Raw genomic sequence first — 12,638 nt, forward strand, 5'->3', positions numbered from 1 at the left:
TTCTGGTTTCACACCAAACCATCTGCCCATCTTATGCTCCGTTTCCCCTTTAATACAACAAGATACTTGAACTCCTTTGCTGCCTTTTTATGCCTTAATATCTACTGAAAGGAAGAATAAGTCGATGCAAACTGAAGGTGAAATTAGCCACCAAGATCTGAACCTGTCTGTGTTTTCTTGGTGGCCGTTAGAGGAACTGCAGCTAAACACACTTCAGCTCTGGTTCTGATCTCTACTGTTTTGGCTGCTGATTAGATAAATTTCTCAGGTTTAGTGAACGGACTTTAAAAGGTTTGAAGAATCTTTTCTAGCACAAAATCTTTGTTGTTTGTTCTCGCTGTTTTTGTAAATGTAACTTAAGTAATGAATATACGGTATATGTTGCTGCTGCTAAATCAACAAAGAAATCCAAAACCAAAAAAATCTCATGAGTCAATAGGTCACCATGGTCATACTTAACAGTTCAGTTCATGATGGTTGTTGATTCTTAATGATGTCATTGGAGAATGGTTTATGTTTGGCCACTGTTACTGAACGCTGTTGATTTTCACAAAAGTTGCAAAATAGGTAAGAAAGTGACAGATAGCATTAGCACAGTGCTAGCTACAAACAGGTGCTATCTTTCAAGAAAGGGTTGAATCAGGGACAGCCTGACTTGGTTTAAGATACCTGGAAAAAAAAAAGTCTTTCTTCTCATTCATCCAAGGGGATTCTTCAGTTCCAGCTTGTTTACCATTTTAGATGTATGCATGTGTGAGTTCCAGACCCTTAAGATCAGATCATTTGGGTTTAAGGTTTTGATAACTCTACGCAATGGTTTACTTAATGTTATAAGCTAACGTTAGCTGGCTACCTTCCTTGGTATTGTCGGCTTCCTCCTCTGTTGAGGGATCGGTTCTTATTCAAAATAAAGAAACCATCATGAAGAAACCTTTGGATGAGAGACAAAATGTTTCCAAGTATATATTCAACCAAGTCCAGTTGGCCTTGAATCCACCGTGTCTTGACTAACCACGGCCTGGATGACTGAGCTTCTTTTGTTGATGCCTTTGCAAGAATTACAACATGCTGTTGTGGTCTTTTTAACTGTAAAGTATTTATTTATTCATGGCCCAGTTGTCAGCGGCTGGTAACTGATGGTTTAGAGTTAGAGACGGCGTGTTTAGCGGAGGCGAGGCCGACCCGGTCCTGTCCTCGGTCGAAGATGCTGTAGAACTCTGTAAGAAATACATCTCCCAGAATCCACAGGGGCCCTTCAGGGGAAACGATGTCCACGGCCTGGAAACCACTGAAACACAACTCCCTGTCGCCAAGCATCTCCTGGAGACAGAGACACAGAGACACAGAGACCTTTTGAAGGGACATTTCAGTATTATGATGTATGTTTATGTTCAACTTTATTTGTCATGTCAACCATAAAAGATATTGCTGAATGAATTATGATCATTTCTCTCAGGTCTGAGTGCATGGTCCATCAAACAAATGACAAAGAAATGTCAGCATTGAATGTAAGCTTTACTTTTGAAATGTTCACATCTTTTCATTGGTTTGTTTACCCTGAACTGGAGTGGAAAAAGTGCTGATTTTTTAGATTGTTTGGGGTGGAAACATGTGGTCCTTGCCTTTTATGGCACATGGTTTGAGATGTCTGTTCTGCATTTTCTTAAAACGCTAAAAACTGTCTTGAAACATCCATGGAACCTTCTGGAAACCATTCAGCTCTTAGGTTATTCTTTTAGGATTACATACCAAGAGTCTACAGGCCTAACTAAGCATTATATCAGCAGTTTTATTTAATTAACATTACACTGAACCAGAGAGGAGAAATTAATCACTGAAAGCATCCTTGAAAAACAGAGGAACCTTGTTGTACCCATGAACCTTTGGCCAAGAACTCTTGATCATTTCTGAAACCCTTTTAGAATACCTTAACACCTTCCAGACCCCGGTCCTTGGTCCCCAAAGTCTGACAGCCATTGGGAAGTTAAAGAAGAAAAACAAGAACAGGAAGACGAACCTTGCGGACGTATTGCTCAGCAGTCAGAGTGTACTCTTTCCCTCCGAGGACGAACGTCACATGAGGCAAACTGGACAACCTGACACAGTCGATCAGGAACTAAACACAAAAATGTCAAATGAGATGATTTTTTTTACTAAAAGTAGGATTCAGTTTAGTTCATATACCAGTTCACAACCTTCTAGGTTTAAAGTATTCTCCTGAAATGTCTAATCTGCTAATCAGACTTAGTTTCTACGGGTCGTTTACCTCTCCGATGTTAGTGGGCGAGGCTCCGATCAGCTGCTGGAGGCTGAGGATCTCATTGGTCGGTCCGGCGATGAGGGAAGTTCCAGTGTCGACGATCGCCTGGCAACCGTGAGGACAGAACGAACTCACACCCTGCACCGCCACACTGAAACACACAGATCAGACGTTAGCATGTCTTAGTTAAGTATGAAGGAAGGCTTGTTTTAATCAAATAGCTATCGGACTAGATCCACTCAAACGTTGCATGTTGAGTAACTGCACCTTGTCCAATAATCCAGCTTGGACTGACACCTAGTGGTAGCTGCATGTATTGCAAAATGTTTTGATTATGACCACACACAACTGTGATGCGGATTAATCCACAGCCAAAGGTGGCACCAAAAATCAAGAAAAACCTTGTTAGTACAGGTCCAGGACTTGATCCTGGGGTTAAGATTACAGTTATGACTAACTAATTTCTTACTCAGATGTACAATAGTAAAACGTGTTGGTCACCTGTCCATCTTGATCTGCCAGTAGCCCTTAGCAGTCACAGGGAGCCAGTTGATTGGTCCGCTGTACTTCGCCTCGTCTGTTCCGCCTAGCAACAGTTCGCCTTCTGGGGTGCCGCTACTTGTTCCCCTGCAGGGACAAAAATCATATTCTAATAAACAAACTGTCATTTATACTCTGCTTATATTTAGTCAGGGACCCCAAACATCTTTTTTATTTGAATCAAACTATTGAAGTTTTTGCGTTCCTCTGGACCCTCCTGGTCCCTGTGTGTGAAATCCTTGAAACTTTTAGATATCTCTGGATCCTTTAAGACTAAAAGTCTCAAACAAACCATGTCCCAACCCAACCAAACACTCTACCAACAATTTTAATAATTGGTATTTTTGCGATCCTTGAAGAACCGTTGGACCTAGGCCTGCAGAACTCTTAAAACCCTTAAACTCTGTTGGTAAACTTGGACTCCTTTGGAACTCTTGTATCCCTGAGGAACTTTTGAACACCATGGACGATCTTAAAACACCAGGGAACCCTCAGAAGCTCCTGGACTTTGGACTACCCCAAACTGGACGCCATTAGAACCCAGTTCCTTTATGCATTCCCATCTACAGAAGACCTTTGAACCCAGTTGGATCCTCCTGAAACCCTTGGAGATCCCTGGATTCTTCTGAAACACAGGTAAACATCCTGCATCACCTGGAACCAATTGGAACTTTCTGGAAACCCTAGAACCTAATCCAAACATTCCCTGAAACCCCTTAAAACAGGGGTCTCAAACTCGCGGCCCGCGGCCCAATTGTGGCCCTCGTGACGATAGTTTGTGGCCCCCACCTTGATATGAAAGTTTAATGTGAGTTTTATATGAATGGCACTTTACCGTGTTGTGTGTGGAAGGTCCCTTTAATTACTTTTTTTGGTAATTTTGTGTCTTTTTTTAAATAATTTTGTGTCTTTTTAAAATTATTTTGTGTCTGTTTTTTCGTATTTCTGTCTTTTTTGGTCATTTTGTGTCTTTTTTTTTGGTCATTTTGTGTCTTTTAAGTAATTCAGTTTTTTTTCTGTCATTTTGTGTCTTTTTCTTGTAATTTAGTGTTTTTTCTGTCATTTTGTGTATTTTTCTTGTAATTTAGTGTCTTTTTTTGGTCATTGATACTGCCCCCAGCGGCCCCCAGGTCATTTGAGTTTGAGACCCCTGATTTAAACCCCCCCAAACTTTGAAGACCTTTGAACTTGACTATTGACTCCTAAAGGAACTTGTACTCCAGTTTGGAAACCACAAGCTTGTGACTTGAAAGTTGCTTCTTCAAAATAATGAAACCTGAACAGAGAGCAACAACAAGAAACTCTTCCCACTCTAATGGACCCTTAAACTGGTTGTACTGGTTGGTCTGGAAACAGAAGGTTGTACCTGCTGAGGTAGAAGGAGAAGACCGACTCCTGCACCGTCTTCTGCGCCACCATGTTGTCAAAAACGGGGTTCCCCAGGATCTCTGCCAGCGACGGGTAGCCCATCCCCAGAACCCCGTCGAACTTGGCCATCACAAACGCAGCGCCGGGCTCGTAGACGGACTCCCCGAACTCCTGGTTCAGGACGGTCAGACCCGCCACCTGGACCACAACACAACTGATATCATCATACCAGACATTATAATAATAATAATAATAATAAATAATACATTTTATTGGTAAAGCACTTTTCATACAGAAATCTCAAAGTGCCACAGAAACCAGAAACAAAAAACAAAAGACTAAGAGAAAACTCAGACACATTAATAAAGTAGATTATTAAGAGATTAAGGTGCAGAGACAATAATAAAACATCTAGGGGCAACCAACTCTTATGCTGAGGAGAGATGCTTCATTTGTTTGGAATATGTCAACATTTACCAACAAACACTGTGGAGGCTGCTCCTGGAGGTTGGTTTGGTTTCTTAATAAATGGGACTAAGATTGATTTTGTTGTTTATTGCAATTTTAGATTTCGATTACTGCAGAATGTAGAAATTTGAGGCACACAGGAAGTTTAAGTGGGTTCAAAACAAATGATGCTGCACATAAATTACAGTTTCTTCTTCGGGTCTGACATGCAACACAGGTTGACCAGAATCTCTCCTTTAATGTTGTGATTTTTTAACCCTTGAGTTGCATTAACTTTCTGTAAACACCACTTGTTCTAATGGTAAAAAAAATGACCCACCTTCACTAAACCCCTAAAATAAAGCAGCTTGGTTGAATTTTAAAACCCAAATTAGGGGTGTGCCATATCGTATCGTTCACGATAATATCTTTTTTTTTTTTTTATGGTTAAAAAAAATGCATATCATGATATTGGCAACATTCCTACTTCTTGATGTAGTGGCGTAAGGTTGATGCATTATGCATTTCGTTAGCCACAAGCTAACATTAGCTAACAATTAAAGTTGTTTTAATCACAAAAAGCTACTTACTCTCTGTCGCTAAACACATGCAGCTTTCAAAATAAGAGCACAGTATGTTAACAGAATCCACCACAGAACTTACAAGAAGACTGTCAAAATAAGATGCCTTAATTAAACATACAAGAACCTTTATTCTCCTTTTACAAAATGTCATTAAAATATGTCCCCGAAACCCCTAAATGGTTATTTTTATTATTGGTTCATACTCAAGAGTCAAGAGTAAATTTTTTTGTATTTGGCAACTGTTGAGATTTGCACTTTACACTACATTTTAGATTGTTATTTATTTATACAGACTAAAAAAACAACATATTTTCTATATATTTTTAAGTATTTGGTAATATCGTCAAGAATATCGTTATCGCAAAAATAGCCTGAAATATCGTGATATTCTTTTAGGGCCATATCGCCCAGCCCTAACCCAAATCTGTTTTGCATGAAGAAGCAACTCGTCATTCATCACAAACTTTGTGAATATCAATTTTCAATCTCACAGTGCAGAAAAACTGGATTTAATCAGTGGACTTTACAAAAGTAGGGGTTTGTTTTTGACTATTTTTATTGCTAAAGGTGCTGTACAGGTGTCAACATAATTGGTTTTTCATGGTTTTTGTTGTATGAAGACTATTTTATAGTTGCCAGGTCAAAAGTGACCCATAAGACTAGATTGTGTTGTGTTGTCTGTGTGATTATGTGACATAAAGATGTTTGAATAGAGCAGAAGAACCTTGAGAGAGTCTCTGCCGATGACTCCCAGCAGGTGTCCTGATCCGTAGTGGATCCCAAACATCCTGCCGTCGTGGTGGAAGGACGACGACTCAAACGCTCTGAAACGCCTGTGGAGCGCTGAGAACACACACACACACACACACACACACACACACACACACACACACACACACACACACACACACACACACAGAGACCTTGAACTCGTTATCACAGTCAGGAACATTAAATCAGGCTGTCGAGACGTTCTGACCCCAATACAACCTTTAGTTTATGAGGTGTGTGTGTGTGTGTGTGTGTGTGTGTGTGTGTGTGTGTGTGTGTGCGTGTGTGTGTGTGTGTGTGTCCTACCACAGGCCTGGCTGACGCAGTAGGTGGACGGCACCCAGAGGTCAGATGATCCGGTGTCAAACACAACAGAGAAGTTCTGATCAGGAGAACCCAAAGAGATCAGACCATAGAACTGAGCCTGGAACACACACACACACACACACACACACACACACACACACATATAGAGAGAGAGACACAGAGACACACACACACACACACACACACATATATATAGAGAGACACACACACACACACAATGAGACACACACACACATAGAGAGACACACACAATGAGACACACACACACACACACACACACACACACACACACACATATAGAGAGAGAGAGAGACAGACACACAGACACACACACACACACACACACACACACACACACATATATATAGAGAGAGAGACACACACACACACAATGAGACACCCACACATAGAGACACACACACACACACACACACACACACACATAGAGAGAGAGACACACACACACACACACACACACACAACACACACACACACACACACACACACACATAGAGAGAGAGACACACAATGAGACACACAATGAGACACACACATAGACACACACACACACACACACACACACACACACACAATGAGACACACACACACACACACAATGAGACACACACACAAACGCACACATAGAGAGAGACACACACACACACACACACACACACACACACACACAGTGTCAGTCTGCAGCAGGTTAAATACAAAACAAACAAACAAACAAACAAACAGGGTGATACATAGAATGGTTTCTATCTATATTCCTGATGTTGGAGTTTAATAAGTTAAAGTATTTGGCGCCATCCTGTGGTGGCGCTGAGAACGACATCAGTCAGTCTGATCAGTTACATTTAGTTTTTTTTCCCTCTAAAGCTTTTCTAATGTGATTTGTTGATATTTTTCTTGTTTCTGTTATAATTTCCCAGCATGCAGCGTTCTGGAGGCTGTGAGGCGTTTGAGGACACCAGGAGAGTGTCGTTCGTTCTTACGTCCATGAAGTTGTAGATCTTCTCGCTGGAGCGTCCGAGCCGCAGCGACGGCGTTCCCGGCGGGAAACACTGAGCGTAGCGGCGGTTGAACATGTCGGGACGGTGTTCCTTCAGGAAGTCCTCCAGCTGACCGGAGGCCCTCAGCTGGGACCGGATGGAGGGGCCCCGCCTCAGAGGGACCCTGAGGGGACACACTTTATTATACAATTATTTAATTAATAAAAAACAAACACCTTGGATAATTCGGAAAAAAAAGTTTTTACTTGATTTTTACTTGATTTAGACAAATTCTTACTTGATTTGGAATGTTTAGGTTAAAATAAGAACGTTTGTTATGTAAGTTATGTTTGTAAGTTCAGTAACCTAAATAAGTCTGAAATAAGTTTTGTAACTAAACTTGTCAGATAAAAGTAGCTTAGTAAAATATTTTACACAGCTAACTGTTAGCACATACACACTGTACTGCTACAGAGCTAACTGTTAGCCTGTTAGCACATACACACTGTACTGCTACAGAGGTAACTGTTAGCCTGTTAGCACATACCCACTGTACTGCTACAGAGCTAACTGTTAGCCTGTTAGCACATACACACTGTACTGCTACAGAGCTAACTGTTAGCCTGTTAGTACATACACACTGTACTGCTACAGAGCTAACTGTTAGCCTGTTAGTACATACACACTGTACTGCTACAGAGCTAACTGTTAGCCTGTTAGCACATACACACTGTACTGCTACAGAGCTGACTTTTAGCCTGTTAGCACATACACACTGTACTGCTACAGAGCTAACTGTTAGCCTGTTAGCACATACACACTGTACTGCTACAGAGCTAACTGTTAGCCTGTTAGCACATACCCACTGTACTGCTACAGAGCTAACTGTTAGCCTGTTAGCACATACACACTATGCTGCTAAAGAGCTAGCTGTTAGCCTGTTAGCACATACACACTGTACTGCTACAGAGCTAACTGTTAGCCTGTTAGCACATACACACTGTACTGCTACAGAGCTACCTGTTAGCCTGTTAGCACATACACACTGTACTGCTACAGAGCTAACTGTTAGCCTGTTAGCACATACACAGTGTACTGCTACAGAGCTAACTGTTAGCCTGTTAGCACATACACACTGTACTGCTACTGAGCTAACTGTTAGCCTGTTAGCACATACACACTGTACTGCTACAGGGCTAACTGTTAGCACATACACACTGTACTGCTACAGAGCTAACTGTAGCTAACTGTTGCTAACGGCCTCCGCGGCTTGTTTTTTATTTATTTATTTTATTTTTAATTTATAAAACACAGAAAAATGTATGAAGAATGCATTGAAAAATCTATAAAGAAAGCAGAGGGCCACATATGCTGAACATTTCAAGCACTTCTATGAAAGTTATCTTTTATTAAAGGTATCATGAAGATGATCTGGGGTCAGACAGGAGCCCGGGACCACAGGAGGGTTAAAGAGGTTAAAGAAATGCTAAAAATATTAAAAATGTTCTGGAATAAAACAAACAAACTGACTCCTGAACTCAGACGTACAATAAAAGTGAAACATGAGTTGAATTAAAGCACGAACCTCCTGATTGTTCATGTTGTAACCAGCTGGTTTTGGGTTTGAACTCTGATATTGATGGTTTATTTACCTGATCAGAGCTGAACTGGTCCAGACCAGCAGCAGCAGCAGCAGAGTCCTCGTCATGTCTCTTCGTCTCCGTCCGTCCCTCTTCTTCCTCGTCTCCTCGTCTCTTTGAGTCTTTGAGTCTCTGACTGATGTTTGCAGCTGGAGACGAGTTTTTATCTCCAGAGTCGTGACGCTCTGATTGGACGATTGATCGGCTCTGAGCTCAGAAAACAAACTCAAACTCTCTGCCAGAATCACACAATATGTCAAGAATTTTATCTTTTCTTTTGAAAGGAGCTCATTTAAATGCCTTAATACATCATTTATTAGTTGTTTACATATACATTTTATCATTAATATGAATTTGAAAAGTAACTAAACTTGTCAGATAAAAATAAAATATGATTTTTTTATTCTATTCTTACTTGTTTTATTAGTTTTCGTGTTTTATATTTTTTTATTGGTCAACTGTTGATCTTTATTATTATTTTATTTCTTACTGGTCAGTCTTATTACTAATATTTATCTGAATTTTTATTCCTACTTACTTATCTCACTTGTATAATTTGTCTTTTATTTATAATTATTATTATTTGTTATAATTGTATTTATTTAAGTTTCTTGATTTAAAATATAACAACAAAATAAAGTGAGAAGCCGAATGAAGAAGCCTCAACAAATATTTTCACATTTTCTTGCTGGCTTTGAAATAAAATGTTTTAATTTGAGTCAATTGTTGGTTTTACTTATTATTTCACTGAAATGTATTTCTACTTTTTGACTAATTTAATTCATGTGTTTAATTTGTATTTCAACTTAATTTATGTATTTTATTTATTATTATTATTATTATTATTTGTCTGTTTTAATTGTATCCATGTCTGGATGTAAATATAGTAAAATACATTATATATAAAAAGCCTTAAAAAAATCACACAATAGGACAAAAATGTTACTTTTTGCTAAAATATTACAGTTAAATGACAGTAAATCCGTCAGTGACGGCTGAAAAATAATTAAAAATCACATTTATAAAAAGGACATAATGTGAGTTAATAACTGGGTCATGAACTGATTCAGTTTAATGATTAATATAAAGTCACTGCAGCAGCTGTTGACTCTCCAAGGTCTCAGTCACTTTGACCTGATGAAGTTAAAACGTCACGTTCTGCAGAAATATTCTCTCTGAATCTTCTGAGGGAAATATTGCACATTTTAAACATTATATTTGTCTGAGAGATTTAGTTACTTTCAAGTTTTTCTGGACATAAAACATTAAATTGTAAATAACAGCTGAACTTTTCTCTTGTTAACACTTTTTTAAAATGTCATTTTACTTCAATTAAGTGCACGAATCCTCAGCTACACATTTACATGTTGTTCTGCCAACAGTAAAAAAAATAAAAAATAAAAAGTTAAAAAGAAAGTGTGATTTGGTGACTTTTTGGTGAAATCTCCCACTTGGAAATAAATGTGACATTATTAACAATAAAAGTACAAAAAGTGGTTCATCAATAACCATCATCAATGTTACTCAAGTCCATTATTATCAGTGTTACTTTTTAAACAGCTTCACTCATAAGTTCAATCAATAAATAAAAACAAGTAAGCAAATAACATAAGTAAATTAAAATAAATCAGTAAATGTAAGTAAGTAAATAAATAAAATTAATTAAGTTAATTAATAAAAATAGGTAAATACAAATAAGCAAGTAAATAAGTAAAAAAAAAGCAAATAAAATAAATACAAATAAGTAAAAAAATGTTTTAAGTACAAATAAGTATCTCAAATTAAGTAAAAAATAAATGTACTACATATCAATATATTTATAAATAAAATCCATAACTAAAAATACGTAAGTAAGTAAATAACTATACTCAATGTTTATTTTTTGGGAGAAAAATCTTTATCAAAAGGTTCGTCTGGGTTTATTTCAGGGAACTTTGATTTCTTAATGCCACATTTATTTCAAATCATTTAATTCCATGTTATATTGAAATAATTGTGGAATTATGAAATAAAAAAGTACACTCATAGCATCTATTATTTCAGGTTTACTTCATAGTGATATTTATTTTATAGGCTTATTTATGTGTTTAATGTCGACTTAAATGGCGTTCCATATTAATTTGTCACTATTTGACCTTAATAAACCTCCATCAGAACACGTTAAAAGTTCATTGTTAATGATCTGAACTTTGAGTTGAACTGAGAGAATAAAGAGTCTCAGAGTCTCTGAGGAGGATTCTGGTTCTTTTATTTTCAGTAAACAAAACAAACAAACGTCGTTCCACAGAGAGAGAAAGAGTTGACAGAGAGAAAACACAGCGGAGCGTTTCTGGAACTTTAAATAACCGACGTCTTCCTCCTCTAGCAGGGGTGGTGGTCCGGGACGCGCTTCCTAAACAAACAAACAAACAACAACAAGAGTTTAACGTCTGCAGCACATTTATAGATCTTATATAAAGATGAAGAGTTGAGATAAACAGACCTGGGAGCAGCTTTGATGATGTTGTCGACTCTCAGGATCATCTCTGCAGCCTCCGAGGCGCTCAGCAGAACCTGACGCTTCACCTGGAACGACTCGGTGACGCCCAGCTCCGCCATGTCCCCGATCACGCCTTCAGACATGTCTGAGGGGGAACAAACCCATTCACACATTAAGCCTTCAGACATGACTGAGGGGGAACAAACCCACACACATTAAGCCTTCAGACATGACTGAGGGAGAAAAAACCCTGACACACTCATTGAGCCTTCAGACATTACTGAGGGGGAACAAACCCACACACACTTATTAAGCCTTCAGACATTACTGAGGGAGAAAAAACCCTGACACACTCATTAAGCCTTCAGTCAACACCGAGGGGGAACAAACCCACACACATTCATTAAGCCTTCAGACATTACTGAGGGGGAACACACACTCCGAGCAGATATTTACATTTTCACATATTTTAGTGGCATTTTTTGGAGCATTTTAGTATGAAATACATTACTACAACCGTTACATCCCAAATTTTAATATTATGTATTCACTTATGTCCATACAAATTAAATAGATGGCCAAAAAGTGAAAAAAAAAAAAAAACTCCAAACAATTAAAATCATTTTTTGTTTCACATATTTTTCTAAATAGAGAAATATCACAGCTGTATCCATCAAAAGTGTGAATGGAAAAAAGTTGCACAAATCCTGTCAAACCAAAGAAAATTAATCTGAGTTTGTCCATTAATTACTTTATGAGATACCCATTTTAATGTACTATCACAAAAATTAAAATAACTGCCACATTGTGCAAAATTTGCAAAAACGAAGCATGTAGATCAAAATAAACTGTTTACAATAGTGCAATAAAATCTTTAAGTGTGTGTGTGTGTGTGTGTGTGTGAGACTGACTCAGGCCACAGGTGGTCTTGTTCTCCATGTGTGCAGCTCTCAGCTGAGCCACCAGGTCGGCGCTGTCGTAGCCGGCGTTGTCAGCGATGATGGTCGGCAGCTGGAGAAGAAGAGAGAATAATGAGGACCAACACACAGCGCTCTGTGTCTCAGGAATCAGATGTTTCATTGGTTTTTAAACCTTCAACAAGTGGAAGATGAGCAGATTTTATGACAGCACTCAAACTAAACTCCTTCAGACCTCAAAGAGTTTGAAACTAAAGATTTTCCTGCAACATTTTTTGCATATTAACACTTCTGTTGATGCAGAGATGTT

The 12,638-nt window shown here is 38.6% G+C and overlaps 2 protein-coding genes across 2 annotated transcripts in view; both read right to left on the reverse strand.

Moving 5' to 3' along the window:
* Window positions 1-1,090: 1,090 nt before the first annotated feature.
* nots (nothepsin) lies at window positions 1,091-9,072 on the reverse strand. The gene is made up of 9 exons (XM_059325971.1): window positions 8,945-9,072; window positions 7,296-7,476; window positions 6,277-6,394; window positions 5,924-6,042; window positions 4,167-4,366; window positions 2,762-2,887; window positions 2,267-2,411; window positions 2,018-2,116; window positions 1,091-1,320 (listed from the first exon to the last, which is right to left on the reverse strand). Exons 1-9 carry the CDS (start codon window positions 8,998-9,000, stop codon window positions 1,120-1,122), a joined length of 1,245 nt encoding a protein of 414 aa, XP_059181954.1. The 5' UTR covers window positions 9,001-9,072; the 3' UTR covers window positions 1,091-1,119.
* Window positions 9,073-11,157: 2,085 nt separating this feature from the next.
* Window positions 11,158-12,638, reverse strand: part of cct2 (chaperonin containing TCP1, subunit 2 (beta)) — a 12,508-nt gene continuing 11,027 nt past the window's right edge. Inside the window, exons 14-16 of the mRNA XM_059325970.1 lie at window positions 12,323-12,422; window positions 11,415-11,556; window positions 11,158-11,324 (exon numbers count right to left, since the gene is read on the reverse strand). Coding sequence (XP_059181953.1) covers window positions 11,294-11,324; window positions 11,415-11,556; window positions 12,323-12,422 — 273 coding nt within the window. The 3' untranslated portion in view covers window positions 11,158-11,293. The remainder of the gene's footprint in view (window positions 11,325-11,414; window positions 11,557-12,322; window positions 12,423-12,638) is intronic.

This window comes from Centropristis striata, chromosome 22 (genome assembly GCF_030273125.1).
Source record: "Centropristis striata isolate RG_2023a ecotype Rhode Island chromosome 22, C.striata_1.0, whole genome shotgun sequence".
Taxonomy (NCBI): Eukaryota; Metazoa; Chordata; class Actinopteri; order Perciformes; family Serranidae; genus Centropristis; species Centropristis striata.